The sequence below is a fragment of the Gekko japonicus genome, unplaced genomic scaffold (assembly GCF_001447785.1).
Source record: "Gekko japonicus isolate JY-2015 unplaced genomic scaffold, Gekko_japonicus_V1.1 scaffold94, whole genome shotgun sequence".
Classification (NCBI taxonomy): domain Eukaryota; kingdom Metazoa; phylum Chordata; class Lepidosauria; order Squamata; family Gekkonidae; genus Gekko; species Gekko japonicus.
Genome location: NW_015174274.1, coordinates 1,955,776 through 1,971,698, shown reverse-complemented (window position 1 = coordinate 1,971,698; position 15,923 = coordinate 1,955,776). Strand labels below are relative to the sequence as shown.

General features: G+C 42.2%; 1 protein-coding gene across 1 annotated transcript in view; it reads right to left on the bottom strand.

The window, feature by feature from the left end:
- SLC39A12 (solute carrier family 39 (zinc transporter), member 12) overlaps positions 1-15,923 on the bottom strand; it is a 38,717-nt gene that overhangs the window by 22,606 nt on the left and 188 nt on the right. Inside the window, exons 2-7 of the mRNA XM_015423751.1 lie at positions 15,333-15,532; positions 13,083-13,364; positions 9,144-9,345; positions 7,112-7,293; positions 6,266-6,394; positions 3,346-3,517 (exon numbers count right to left, since the gene is read on the bottom strand). Of these exons, the coding sequence (XP_015279237.1) occupies positions 3,346-3,517; positions 6,266-6,394; positions 7,112-7,293; positions 9,144-9,345; positions 13,083-13,364; positions 15,333-15,532 (1,167 nt within the window). The remainder of the gene's footprint in view (positions 1-3,345; positions 3,518-6,265; positions 6,395-7,111; positions 7,294-9,143; positions 9,346-13,082; positions 13,365-15,332; positions 15,533-15,923) is intronic.

The window sequence follows — 15,923 nt, the reverse complement described above, 5'->3', positions numbered from 1 at the left end:
GGTAACAGCGTTCCGTGTGCCTTGGTGTTTAGTCATGCCGGCCACATGACCACGGAAACGTCTTCGGACAGCGCTGGCTCTTCGGCTTTGAAACGGAGATGAGCACCGCAACCCTAGAGTCGGATTCGACTGGCTTTTGAGCAAGGGAAACCTTTACCTGTAATATATTTCAACCCATAATAATGTTTTGGGGGTATAAACCTAGCAATGTTTACACCACAATCCTATGTAGCTCTGCATAGAATTGCAGTTGAAAAAAATGGTTTGAGCCCCCAAAAGATCCTTCTGAACAGAAACCTTTACCTTTACTAATCTTTCTGTAAAGGTAACTCTTACCCCTCTGCCCCCAAATCTGGAACACACTAACATAAAAGGGGGGGAATAACTACATATGCTGTTTTGTCCTGTGAAAAGATCGACTCAAGATCAGACCAGCATATTCTGTGGATAACTGCTATGAGGGAGGAGATCAGAAGTTCTATCAGTCCTTCTGTAAAGGCCTGAAACCAAGATTTGGAATCTACTTATGAGTTAGTTTTCTCCATGTTTATTTAGAACAGTTTTAACATGCCTCTCTCTATGTAGACTCAAGGCAGCTTACAGTTAAGTACCTGAAATAATGAAATCCTGCTTGGAATAACTAAAGAGGTCCACTTAACTGATAAGGGCCAGGGTGAGTATGACAAAAGGGACTAGCTCCAGAAACTTCAATCATCCCCCCAAAGGCAAGAAGCTGATAAGGTCTTTCATACAAATACAGTTGCTTAATTTTTTTTTCCTAGAGGAGAAGTAAGTGACTCACCCAAAATATAGATATAGGGCATCAGACGACTAGAACATCCAGTCTCAAATGTACTATTCGTGAGCAATGAGTGGTTTAAATGGGTGGTAACTGGCCAACTTAAGAATTTACTGAACAAAGCATTTTTTTAGATCCATTCCAATCTGGTTTCAGGCCTGGTTATGGGACTGAAACATCCTTGGTAGCCCTGGTAGATGACATGTGCCAGAAGATACAACCATGTTAATTCTCCTGGAGCTCTTGGAGCTCATAGTATCCTTCTGGACTGTCTTTCAGGACTGGGACTGGGAGGCTCTGTTCTGTGGGGGTTCCAGTTCTTCCTTGAGGGTAGGTTTCAGAGTGGTGCTGGAGGACTGAGGCTGTGCCCTTTGGCCTTTGGCCTATGGGTTCCCCAAAGTTTCATCTTCTCCCTCATGCTTTTCAACATTTATGTAAAGCAACTAGGCTTGCCATTCCCCCGGGGGGGCGGGGGTTTGCCCACTTTAGGGGCCCCTAATCCGTCAGCCCATATCCAGCCAGCGGGGGGAACCCCACCCCCAAAGTGCCAGGATCATGCTGGACGTGATGTCATCACACTGGGTACGTTTCCGGGGGGACGCTGTAGCACTCAGCCTAAAAACTCCAGATGACGTCATTGTGGCACACACACTATGTGTGCACACCAGAACATCCAAGAAAGTAAGCTCTGTCCCCCCGCCAGCAGTAGGTAGGGACCTGGCAACCCTAAAAGCAACTGAGAGAGGTCATCCAGAGATTTGGGCTGAGCTGCTACTAATATGCAGATAACACTCAGCTTTATCTTGTGCTACCAGAGATGCTGTGGAAACCATGAACAGGTGCCTGGAGGCAGTTTTGAAATGAAACTTATTCCTGATAAAATGAAGATGGATGGGGTTGCATTCCCCTAAAGCAGCAGGTTTGTAGCCCGGGGATGTTCTATCTAGATTAGATTACTGCAATGCACTCTGTGGGGCTGCTGTGAATACTGTTCAGAAGTTGCAGTTGGAACAAAATGCTGTGGCCAGAGTGTTGATTGGAGTGGGTCATAGGGACCATAACACTTAAGTTTTGTTCCATCTAAACTGGCTTCCAATTTGTTCCTGGTTCGGTTCAAGGCACTGGTATTGACCTTTAAAGCCCTGTACAGCCTGAGACCCATATACCTTAAAGACCACCTTCTCCCACACAAACCTACTCATTCATTCCAGTCATCCTTGGAGGCCCTGCTTTGGTTGCCCCTGCCATCTGAAGTTAGACAGGTGACAATCCAAGAAAGGGCCTTCTTGATTGTGGCTCCAAAATTTTGGAACTTCCTCCCCTGGAACTCCCTCCCCTCATCTGTCTTCCTCTATTGGTGAAGATTTTTTTGTTTCATCTGGCATAATGGTTTTTTGCCCTCCTTCTAGTGTTGTTTGTTTAAGTGTTTTTATTTCTTTATTGGATTTCTATCCCACCCTCCCCTGGATTGCAGGGTTCAGGGCAGGTCACAACAATTGAATAAAACAGTTAAAACAATAAATACACAATTCCAAACATTACAATCTATACAGAACAACTAGTACAAATCATCAGATGGCAGTCAGACACAATTTAACAAATGTTCCCAGGAATTCCTAATTGTATATCTGCCCAGGTAAGTCAGATACTGGGTAAGTGGGCAAGAACCACCGCCAATAATACAAGATGGAATAGTGTAAGCAGGGTAGAGCAGGGGAAGACAATGTATTTGGACCTCCACCACCTCAACCAAAGGCCTGGCGGAACAATCCCATTTTACAGGCCCTGCAGAACTGAAGCAAATTCCGTAGGGCCCTGATCTCACTTGGGAGAGTGTTCCACCAGGTCGAGGCAAGAGCCGAAAAGGCTCTGGCTCTGGTTGAGGCTAAGCAGATGTCTTTTGAGCTGGGGATCACTAGCAGATGTTGATCTGATGAGCACAAGACTCTCTGAGGGACATATTGGGAGCCCCGGTCTTGCAGATGGTTTTTAAATTGAATTTTATAACTTTAACTGTATTTTTAAATGTTTCTTATGTTCACCTGTGGACCCTGGGTGGAAAGGCAGCAAAAATGTTTTAAATAAATAAACTTGTATTTATTCACTATATCTGAAGAGACCACAAAGTAATAAATACCTTCAAAACCCTCCCCTTCAGTTGCTCAGGCTTCTAGAAAGCTTAGCAGCTATATTAGCTTGAATCTTTGTAAAATAGTTTAATATTCAAGCTTCATTACCTCAGATGTAATCTAAGTACCTCAGTACCAAGGAAGGTACTCTGTGTTCACAAGGGTTCAGATATCACTCACTATCCTCCATTTCCCCTCATTGATAGCACAAATCCAGCTAGTTTCCCCATTGGTGAATGAACCAAAGCTGTGTGTGAAGGGAGCTGTCGTAAGGAGAAGAATGGAGCATGACTGGGGGGGGACTGGCTCATGAAAAGTTATTTCCTCCATTTTTAAGACGTTCAAACCAATGACAATCACATTCACAAAATAAACCCTGTGATCATTAATAATATATAGTTTCATAACACAACTTACTCTCTAAAGTTGTTGGTGGAGGTTTGGTTTGTTTGGGCTCCATAAACTTGCAAGAACAACTTAATAGCTGCTGAATTATTGCTGGGCTTATTTGCTTGAAGTGTTCCTTAGAAATTGGTTGATGACTGTCATGGAAAAATATTTTCACAAGCTCATTTGCAGGGAGACAAGCCTAAGTGAGACAAGAAATGTTGACTAAATACAGCACTTTGCAGCTTGAAACAACAATAGTAGATATCATCATCAATATATCTAATTCTTAACATGGCCTGATCTATGGATACTTAACATTCAAGACAGATATTTCAATAATCCTAAGAAAAGCTGCAGGTTTGCAGAAAAAAATCAAAATCTAAAAAAATAAAATAGGAATTTAAAAGGGGGTTAACTCCTCCAACTAAAAGAAGCAGCACCTGTGGTTTTAAAAATGAATGCTTTCTTAATATCTCAATGGCAGCTACAGCAATATTGCCAGCCTTGATTTCTGTCAGTAAGAGGGAGGGCAGGGTTCTTTTCAGGGATGTTTTGGCTTTTGATAGACAGCTCATTGGGTCCAGGCTTGACAGCAACCACAGAAAAAACTTATTACCATATGACTTGCAAGACTCACAGAGGACTGGCTGCTTATTACTGTTCATGAGCAGCCACCCCACAAAAGCCAATACAGTATAGCAGTTAGCATTTCAGACCACAATCTGGGACACCTAGGTTCAAATCACCACTCTACTGTGGAAGCTCACTAGATGACTTTGTTACATAGGGTTGCCAAGTCTTAGCCACCTGCCACCGGGTGACTCCTGGCTTCTCTCCAGGTTCTTCTTTGCGCATACACCATGATGACATCACCTGGAAGTGACATCACTGCGCTGGGTACATTGTACAGGGGACACTCTAATATTTGGTTAAAAACTCTATGGTCACCACAGAGTTTTTAGCCAAATGTTAGAGTGTCCCCCGCACAAAGTGCCTGGCACAATGACATCACCTCCAGGGGAAATTGGGGGGAAACCCACCCCCATCAGGGGGTTAGCAACCCTATTGTTAAATCTAATTCGCAACATGGCACGAGCTGTGGATCCTTAAATCCAGAGATTGGGACCATGCAGAGAGAAAGGAAAAGTTTCTTCAAACCAGCAGAAACCACCACATGTTAGAAAATCTGAAACTGAAAGAAAAAGTTAAAGAGAATTTTTAAAAGCCCCCAAACCTACTTACTGGGGAAAACCCCAAGGTCTTGTGACACCATGTTGCAAGGTCTTGGCAGACATTTTGAGAAAGGACAAGCCAAGGACCGAGATGGGGAGGAAGGCTGAGCAGGTGTCTGGGTTGGCAAGTGGAGGAGCAGAGTTAGCAGTAGGGGAAGGTGAGAGGGTGTGTCACGGGCGATGGTGAGGGGGAGCTGACAGCTTCAGCAGAACCCACAGCTGACCCCTCTGAAACTTCAGAGATGGACAGTTTGCCTTCGCCGCCCACATCATCACCTGGCTTGGCACCAGCTGTCAAGGAGCAGCTACATGTAGAAAGCCCCCCCAACTTGCCTCTGCAGGTTGCTCGCCTAAGAGAGCAATTCCGCCAGGACTTGGCGACCCGGCAGCGTGAGCTTGCGGAGCAGACGGTCATTCAGCCTTGAGTTTTGACAGACACCTGGCTGCTCGTGCCATTCGCTAATTGGAAACAGCAGCGGAGGGTTATTTAGCTTCATTCTCCAGGCTGGCTTCTTCGTGGAAGCAACTAGTCAACCTCGTGATGCTCTTGCATCCACTACGCCTCCAGTTTTCAGGCTCAGTTCCTGCTCAGATCTCTCGGCTTTCTGACCCTGACTCTGAATGACCCCACTCCTGGTTTTGTGCTTTGGGCTTTAATTACTTTTTGGCTTAGACCCCAAACTGGACTTGGACTCTCCCCTGCCTGCACCCCAGCCCTTGACAGGGTGGGCAAGCAGAAGGGGGAGGAGTAAACGTGAGTGAGTGAGTGGGGTAGCAGTAAGATACTGCTGCTGCCACAGGGGTCCCCTGCAGTGTTCCCTCTAAGCTGAGTTCGTGTGAGCCAGCTCAGTTTTTTAGCCTCCGGCTCACACATATTTGTCTCAGCTCAGGAAGGTTGGCTTCAGAGCAGACTAATTGATGCAACCACCAAGTCGCTCGCTCACAGCTTTAATGCCAGTAGCTCACAAAGTAGATTTTTTGCTCACAAGACTCCACAGCTTAGAGGGAACATTGGTCCCCTGTCCCTCATGAGAGTCCATGTGGTGACACTTCTGAGAGGAAGGCGCAGGAGCCTGAGCTGCTGCCACCACATGAGCCAGGATTGCAGAGACAACAACACTGCTGATGGGGGGAATGTGAGCCTCTCCCTGCTGCCACTGCCACATGAGCCAGGCTGGAAGAGGAGGCAGTACTGCAGGCGAGCCAGCAAGAAGAGCAGGAGCTGTCCTCCTGGCTCCACCCATTACTAGCAACTGCATGACCCAGGCAGGTGGAAGTGGCAGTGTTGCAGGTAGGTGGACTGGACATCAAGCAGCTGGCCTGGTAAGTGAGTACCCTGTTTCCCCGAAAATAAGACCTACCCCAAAAATAAGCCCTAGCAGGATTTCTATGCATTTGTGGTATAAGCCCTAGTGTGTCTTCTTGAGAAAAAATAAATATAAGACAGTGTCTCATTTTGGGGAAAACACGGTAGGGGAGAGTTGGGATCACCCATATCAGACTTGTGGGTCCTTCACTTGTATAGTGCATCTAAAAATGACATTAGCTGATAAGACTTAGATCTGTAAAATGGAGTCTAAAGAAAATCCACAGATTGCTCCATTTACAGTTTTAGATTAAATGAAAGGTTGCATTCTTAACTGGCAGGACTCTCTAACTATATGAACATCACAGTACTAGAAAAGGACACTTGGGCGTGCCTAGAAACTTCTTACTTGGCAGATTTTCAAGGAAAGGTTAGACGGGCATCTAATCAGAATGTCCTCTTGTTTTATAGTAGGAAATATTAAATCAAGCAGTAGCTCAGGTAGTCTTGAGCTACTTGAGTTATATGTGAAGTATCTCTGTAGGACACAGTAATGGAATAATTTCAACAATAGAAATTCATCCGTAATTTCTTTTTTGTCCAGAAGCTGGGTATCATGATTCATTGCCATTGCAAATAGCAAGGCCAGCTCGATTTTTGTGCATATTTGGATCTGGTCCATGGGGTCACGAAGAGACGGACTCAACTGTGCGACTGAACAACAACAACAATTCTGAAATACAGTTTTTAAAAATTATATAGAATATTTTGTTTTTATTATGGAGCACTAAATTAAGAGTATTCTGTAACAAATATATTTACCTGAAGATCAGTGACCTATTTCTGTGGCATTTTATCTGAGGCAATTAACTTTTGTGTCTTAATTTAACTAACAGCAGGAAAACCCTGAACCATCTGTTACTAATGAAAATCAATGGTTTTCTTATGAACATGGAAAAAACCAGGATAAATTTTAGTAACAACATAAAAATGTAGTCCTCTGAGCAATAACCTTCTCAAAGGAATATCTATGTATTTAACAAGACAGTTAACAGAAGCCAAAATACAGGTAGATTATAAAATGTGCGCCTTTCTCCAAAACTGCTTTCTTCTTTTATAACCCAATCCAAAACCCATTTAATCTCCATTCTTTTTTTAAAAAATAGCCAAGTAAGTCCAAAAGGTTATTTAATTGGGTAAATTGTTTGTAAATGATATTGTAGATAATATTGCCCATTCCATAGATGCTTCTTACCTGCTCCCATTTAATAGTGTTTTCATTTGCTTCTTGATAACTGGTCATAATTATCCCATTATCTGGCTTTGTTACAACTGGAATATTTTGATGTTCAGCATCTGTTATTCTTCTGGGGTACATTTGTCCATTTGAGCTGCAATTCTTTCCAGCCCTTAGCATGCTCAGAAGCTGGTCTATTGCTAAGAGAATTCATTAGAAAAAATGGGATTACTTACTAAACTAAGAGGATAAAAATATTTTGTTTCTATAAAGTTATAATTGTAGTGCCTATAATTATTTCTGTTGTGTCAGCTGTTACTACTGTAGATACTATGATTGATACATTAAATGAGGTATTTATGTTTTTATTTTACTCATTTATGTTACCAATATTTCTATCTCGTCTCTTCTAATTTTTGTTCAAGGCAGTTTCCAATAATAGAAATGCAGACAGCCACATTGTGGTGCTTCTAACCACCACACCACACTGGTTGTTCAGTAAGGAGAGCATATTTGTGGTACATCTGTTTCAAATGTAGAGGTTCTTATACACACTTGGAGAATGATTTGAAACTAGAAGAAAATGCGAAATAACACCTGTCCTTTCCTATGAATGTCATATATTCTGAAATCTTGGTGGAACAAGAAACAGGATGGTAGTGAATTGTATAGCTAGATGATGTGTGATTACAAACCTGGTACTGCTTGTAATCCTGGTCCTAAAGAAGAGGCACTGTACTCAGCTAGAAAAACTATCAGTCTGTCCTAATGGAGTCTAATTTAGTTTCTGAAACAAACCAAGATTTTCCCTAGCAAATTAAACCACCTACATTCCATATGCAACATAATTCATTATACTGGCCCTGAAAAGTTTAAAGGAGAGAAGCACAATTTGTCATCCAGTTCTCTTTGAGAGGAGGCCAGCTCAACAAATATTTCACATAAATGAGATAACTAAATCCTGGAGCAATGGTTCTGAAGTGTAAGCTTCCTGTCAACATATTGTCTATTACCCAGCTTTAGCTATGACCAACTTCACGCAAACTACAGGAAGTGTGGAGACTTCTTGCAACCATATCTATATGTCAAGGATTAGTCATCCTTGCTGAGAGTCTTAATGTTCAAGTCTGGGTTTTGCCCATCTGTTTGGTTTCCCGTCATACCACCACAAAACATTATTGTTTGAATGACCTATATTTGCACATATTTACGGTGTGATCTGCATCATCGTTAATTGCGACATGGATGCAGTTTCAAGGGATCTCTGCTGCGTGTGTATGTGTGTTTGTACAGTGGGAAATTGTCAAAAATTTATTTAAAAAGACAGAACCATCGTAACTGCACAAAACTCCACAGTTCTACATATATTCCAGTCCATATACAAAGCTATCAGCTACCATGGCTTGCCCATTTCCTGCAATTCCACAAAAGCAGTCCTTGATATGGCAGAAGCTGGGGAAACCTCTGTGGTTATGGAGCTCCTCAACTGTTCATGCAACTCCAGTTTTTAGAACTATTTGTTTGGGGTTTTTTAATCATAATATGTGAACATTTAAAAAAATATTGTGCAAAAAAACAGTCAGAGGTGTTGCACAGATGGCCTTCCTGTAAAAAACCTATTTCACAGTTACAATGGCATCCCATCTGCCAAAGAAGGTCCTAAGAGTTAAAAAGACATTGTGCTTCAGAATGTTATTGTGTTCTTTTCTCTCTCTCATTCTGAATTTTTCCTCTACTGTACTTGTGCTGTACCTTTCTTCGACTGTACTTACTTCTCTCCTGTTCTGCAGGCTTTATTCCTCTTTCTCTACTCAGGTCATAACAACTGCCTATTCCACCTCAGAAAGACAGATTTCGCACCAGTGCTCCAGAGTATTTATGCTTGCTCTTCTGAACACTATTTTTAATCAAAGCCACTAACAGAGATTTTATTTATTTATATTTACATTTATATCACGCCCTACGCCAAAGGCTCAGGGCGGCTAACAGGGGCACAAAGTGCCAGGTTAAAACAATAACATGTTAGATTAAGGTACATAAGCCACTCTACCTGTTACATGGAGTTCAGTAGTGCTGTTTAGAGAACTGAAAATATAGCTCGTGAAGAATTCTGGTGAGGGTAAATGTAATTTACCCAGGCAGGCTCCTTGTAGAACAGATGTAAGAATGGCAGCAGCCAGACGGGGAAGTGTATTTGCATCAGCTCCATTGCTGGTCAGGACACCAGTTTCATTCCCTAGAACATGAACACACTGAAAATGGAAGAAAATTAGATTAATGCTTAGATGATCACATTGTACTATAAATAATGGGATGGGAAGGAGGGATGGTGTTTTCATACATGAAGCTTAATGCAAAACTTGCCTTGGCTAGATGTTCAGATAAAATTCAGTCTTGGAGAATTCTGTAGTTATTTATTTTCTCTACATGGGGCTGCCTTTGTTGCAAATCCAGAAGCTACATCTGGTGCAGAATGCTGCGGCCAGGTTGTTGGTGGGCACCCCGAGCTGGGAGCACATCCGACCTGTGCTGAAAGCGCTGCACTGGCTGCCTATAGCATACCGGATTCGCTTCAAAGTGCTGGTGCTTACCTTTAAAGCCCTACATGGCCAGGGTCCAACTTACCTGAGGGACCGCATTTCCCCATATATTCCCCAAAGAGCACTTCGGTTGTGATCGCAACACCGGCTGGTTACCCCAGGCCCTAGGGAGGCCAAGCTTGTGGCAACAAGGGCCAGGTCTTTCTCTGTGGCGGCTCCTACCTGGTGGAATGAGCTCCCGGAGGAGATCAGGGCCCTGTGGGACCTTGTGCAGTTCCGCAGGGCCTGCAAGATGGAGCTCTTCCGCCAAGCTTATGAGTAGAAGCCACCACGGCCACTTCCACCACTGCTTCTCTATTGAGAGAGATCACTGGGGGGGGTAACATCTTCCATCACCCCAGCCTTCCCCCCTGTGCGCAAGATGTTAGGAGTCTAATTATGCATCTGTAGAACTGATTTTAAATTGTTTTAATCTTGTATTTATATTTGTATACTGAACGCACCTGGTGCCTTATGTGAGCCGCCCTGAGCCCGTTCGCGGGGAGGGCGGGGTATAAATGTCATAAAAATAAATAAATAAAATTTTAGAATTTGAGCGGTACAACCCCGAGGTATACATTTGATTAGGGAAGCTTTGACTCTCTAAAGGTTATGCCCTGGGATTCTTACTGGTCTTTAATGTGAAATTTAAAATTATTTATACAGAAAACAACACATAATTAAAACCATCAAGTGTTGTCCCACAGTCAGTCAGTGCAGCCCAACATCTTTCAGAACATGAACTTTTTCAATGTAGTATGGAAGGCCTACAGAATTAGTACCACTGCTTTCCATGGGGAAGCCGATACCAAGTTTGTGGGCAATAGCTAAAGGAGCCTCCGGTGGGCCCTAGGCTCATTTCAAAGAAAGACAGTTCCCCTCAGGAGGGTACCATCTTTGGATATGAAAGATTAATTAGGTGGATATGGAAGAAGGTGATTCTTTAGGTTCGTTGAATCTAGTCCATTAAATGATTAAAAGGTAAACATTGGCATGTGGAGCCCAGGAGCAAACTGGCAGCCGATGCAATTAACATAGAACCTGCTTGTTCTGTTCCTTGCAGTTGCGCCAATGTGAATACTCCAATTAAGAAATGGACTAATTAGAAACTGAGCCCAGGCCTCTCCAAAATGGGCTCAACGTATAATAGTTGGCTTAGCCTTAACATGCTTTAACTTCTCTTCCATTTGAAGAACTTATGTTTAAAGAGGAATATATCTGAATGGTTTATTCAGGTGAATATTACCAAATCTTTATCCACAGCATAAAAAGAGCTTCCTGCTATGTTCAAAGGTTTTGCTGGTGACATAGTGTTGGCAGGGTATCCTATTGTGTTTACCTGTGAACATTAGAAAGTAAAATCCTTGCTTTTGAACCACCTGTGCAAAAGTACCTTGCCCTCATTGCACTGGTGATATAGAAGCTGCAATGTTCACTAGAAAGGGGATCAAGAGATGGAAAAGGAGAAAGATTGTCTGGAACAATAATTTTTAATCAGAATTCATTCAGAAATTATGCTTTATGTTGTCAATGGTTCATCTACGGTGTAAGACTATCACTACTTTTAGAACACTGGGATGAGGATTTAGAGGAAATGTAGATATATTCTTGGCAGTTCTCATCATCTGTTTCAATTAGCCCATATGGATTATGATGATAAATCATTTACAGTGCAATTCAAAATTTGATGTATTACACTGATCCTTTACGGTATGCATTAAGTCTCTCCTATCTTTCCTGTTCTTCCTTGGGTTCCCCCATTTCTTTATGTTGTTTTGCACCTAACTACTGTCAGGGTTTTGGGTGTGTGTGTGTGGAAAAAGAGATGCTGGAACTCTCAAGAGGGAAATGAAGTTTTCAATCTGTATACTGAACACTCATGAAAGTTTAAACATTTTTAAAAGAATTTTGTCAAAGAGGTTCCGGAACTCTGTTCCGGCCTATTCTCCCAGGGAAAAAAAGCCCTGACTGCAGTACTCTTTCAGGTCCCTCTATGAAGTGAATTGCATTTTGTTACAGTCTGCAGACACACAAATATGCTGCATATTTCAAAGATCTGCTCTTAACCTGCAGTTATTATGAGTTGTCTCTTACCTGAATGAATGAACTCTCAGCCTGTCACCTAAATGGAGCAAGCCGTTCTAATTAATACTTTAGTGAGCTGTGATATATTTATTGCTAATTTATGTAATAAATATTTGTTTACAACAACAAAAATACAGTCCACAGTCAACAAAGACCAAGAACAACCAACAAATAACAACTGTGTACTGATCAACCCACCCAAGAGCAATAAAAGAGAGACTACAATACAATGCAAAACATGTAATCCATCATAGGACAATACATGAATATAATCCAGAATAACAGTCTCCTGAAACCCAATCTGGAATAGGTGTCCACAATGAAGTCAGGTACACTTTACAGAAGTCAGATGTCCAATCCTTTTCAACACTTTTCCTAGGTACAAGAAGTGTTTCGGACTTCAGGTCCTTCCTCAGGAGCTATAAGCCAATCCTGTAAGTCTCTTAGCAGATTCTTAATAAGTACAATCATTCAGGTTTTAAGTGGGCTAGGTCTCCTATATTTTAGAAAGCACCTGTAAGGGTTGCTACTACGTAAGTTGGACCAAACAGCCTCCTATATTTGTTTTACATTATTTAATTTTCAACTGTCTTTTTGGATCTTGGTCTTTGACCCCACCATCTTTCCAGGTTTGACCCCTTCCCTAGGTTTGCCCTGAGCAACCCCAGAAGAGGAGGAGGAGGAGGTGGAATTGGTTTTTATACTCCACTCTTGATCACCCAAAGGAGTCTCATAGCAACTTACAATTGCCTTCCCTTCCTCTCCCCACAACAGACACCCTGTGAAGTAGGTGGGGCTTAGAGAGTTCTGAGAGAACTGTGACTGACCCAAGGTCATCCAGCTGGCTTCATGTGGAGGAGTGGTGAATCAAACCTGGTTCTCCAGATTAGAGTCTGCCCCTCTTAACCACTACGCCACCAAGATTAAGTCTGCGCCTTTACAACAGCCTTAATAGTTTGTCCCTTATCAATATGGATGAAAAAGAACTGCACCAGCGGAGAATGCAGGCAGTGTTTTGCCAGCATATTTTTACTTGATGTATGCTTTCCCATTTCTAACCACTTTTACTACTGCTTATTAACCACATTACAGTTATATGTGTGATGTTGCTTCCTATGTTATTTCCATCATTTTGTACTGAATTATCATCACATCATTCAAAATCAAAACTGCATCAGGAAATGGTGAGTCATGTAGAGAAGAACATGAATTAGTCTCTTTCTCTGTGTGTACATGTCTGTACTGATTCAACAGTGAATAGAATCCTATCATCGTTATCTAAGCAGATACCTTTGCATTATTAATATATGTATTTTTACTTTTACCTGATTTGCAGAGATTTTAAAATGTTTCCTTATTGCATCTAGCACATCTTCAGTTTCATTCCTTGAAAAATAGTAGGAATCCTCATTGCTTCTTAAACTGAGCATACTGTTAAGATAAAATGTATAATTCCAGTTGCTTAGACTGAGCTTTGATGAGCAGGTGTCTTGATGATGAGTAATATAATACAGAAGAATAAGGGAAATTTTCTGGAACACTTCTTCGCTAAGATGGTATTCTAAGCCTCCACCAGCAATTAATATGAAATTATCTGATTCAAGGCACTATAAACAAGAAAAAAACAACAACCCTGAAATTAATTTCAAGTGGGGTCCTGCATAAAACTTCTGTGAACATCAGGTGGTCAGAACTGGAGTGGTTTAGATCTAATCCTAATATACTCAGACATCAACCACAAATAGGGTTGTCAACTCCAGGTTGAGAAATTCCTGGAGGTCTGAGGGTGGAGCCTGGAGAGGGACCTAAGCAGTGTACAATGCCATAGAGTCCACCACCCAAAGCAGCCATTTTCTCTGGAGGGACAGATCTCTGCTACCTGGAGATCGGTTGTAATTTTAGGAGATCTCCAAGCCCCACATGGAGGTTGGCAGCCCTTTGGAGCAAGCCATAGTAATTATTCGATTTCCCCCCCTGCTACAACTTCATTTTTTTTTTTTTACTGTTACTATTTTGGGAGCCATGGTAACATCATGTCATGTCACAGGGGCCTGGAAGCTGCCTTTGTGGTGAGAAGTATACAGCAAAATCTTGTATTAATATTTCCATTTGTGGAGTAATTATTCTTTAACTATCTGAATGAAAATAAGTAGAATGAGCAACTTGCCCAAAATACAATAACTCTGCAATGAGAAAAAAGTCCATTCTGTACATGTTCACAATGGGCTTTCTTTTTCATTATTACTTTGCATGAACCAAGGCTGAGCAGTACAAAAAGCTGGTTCTAGGTGTGAACTTTTCTGACATTCAGCATAAGACATGCTGAAGCCATAAACGATGACAGCATCATAACATAACCAAAAAATGGTAGTCATTTTGAATGTTAAAAACTGGTATTTAGAGGCCTCTCATAATATAAAGTCCTAAGCAGCAACTTATTTAGCTGGCCCTTACAATGGATCCAGTCTTGCTCACTCCACATAGGAGGCAGGGGAGATAAGCTTTTGTCATGTCCGGCATACAGCAACATATCAGGCCATGGATCTAGAACCTACACACCCAATGATATGTTTCCTGACGAACTTTCTAGTGCCTTCCAGGCAAGGTAAGTGCTTCCCTCACCCGTGGATACAAACATTACTGAGATGGCAGTGGTAGAAGCCATGGGGCTCTCAGTCTTTTGACAGTTTGGATTTGATGCTTGTGGGAAATAGCTAATTAATCATCTGAGATTACCACCTTTTGAACTCTGCAAGATGTAGGCCAAGTTCAGACTGGCAGTTTGGCCCGGCAGGCAAACGTTTCAGTAGCGGATTAAAGGGGCGGGTTCACACAGGCACATCTGTCAGACGTCCCCCAGCCGTACTCAAGCTGTCTTGTACCGCTTCCCTCCCGAGTTTAAAAGATACCATGTGAAAGTGGTAGTGAACCATGTGTAGAGCGGGTTAATTCCAGTTCCCTGAGTGTGAACGCAAGCACTGCTAAGGCAGGAACAACCTGCAGTAATTGATAATAGGCACCGGCTGTTTCTCCCAGCAGGCGCCATCGGAGCATGCGTGATCATGCCCTATTTGCCGCTGCACCCATACACCCATGCACATGGGCGTATGCAGCCCAGCACGGAAAGAGCTGCTAACAGCCTGCCAGGGCGGCCCAACAGTGTGAACGCTCAATTGTGCTTCCTCCACGGTATCCTCCCGCTTCATTCGCTGTGGTGTGAATGGGAATACCACAACCAAGCCGTTCCAGGTCTGTTCCGGTTTTTCTTTGCCACGACTCCCTAGCGCCTCAAATTGCCAGTCTGAACGCGGCCGTAGCTTGGGAAGTTGCAGGGTAATTTTGGGTTTTGCAAATCACTAACAGCATGAAAACAATGTCGACTTCCTAGATTTCTTATTCAGTGTCCATGTAAAATTTACAATTGAATGTTTGCTCACATCCTTTTTTAAACCTCTCAAATTATACAAACTAATAAAATGTAAATGTCATTTTTGTTGAACTACATTAAACACTTGAAAAGAAAATTTGTTATTACAACATCTGCCCCATTTTCTTTTACTACTTGAAGTACTGACCAGATTACAGTCTTCTTGCAACCCATAAACCCTTTGTGGACACATAGTTCTTTCAAACAGCATCCTGATAATTTCTCTTGATTGGTTCTGGTGTTGTTCAGTGGTGTTATCAGCTGAAAGGATACGTAAAACATCTACCAAATAGCTTTGGCTGGAGGCATCATTGTTTTTCTCATTCTGTTCTTCCTCAGGTTGTGTTCCTGCAGGGTTTGGGCCAAATATAAAAGTCAAGGATGCTATCCAAAGAACTGGATGCTTAGTCAGAAAACACATTTCCTCTTCTTCCTGCAGCCTGTGTCTGTGTTGGGTGTTGAATCGTGGTATGCAGCTCGCAGCTTAAAACTTGAAACCTGAGAAATTTATATAATAAAGGGTGGGGAAAACCCCTTAATTAGAGTGGCTGCAATATGTTTGCAAGGATTTATTAATTGGTTGGCTAAGCTGATTTGTGGTGACAAGCTGTTTCTGAACAATGGGGGTCTGTAGGGAGTTTACAGCGAGATCACAGCAGGAAACTAAGTTGATTGTGGCTGTAACAGTTGTGTGAAATTATACATAAAAGGTTGCTGGAGATTAATCATTCCTTTCCCT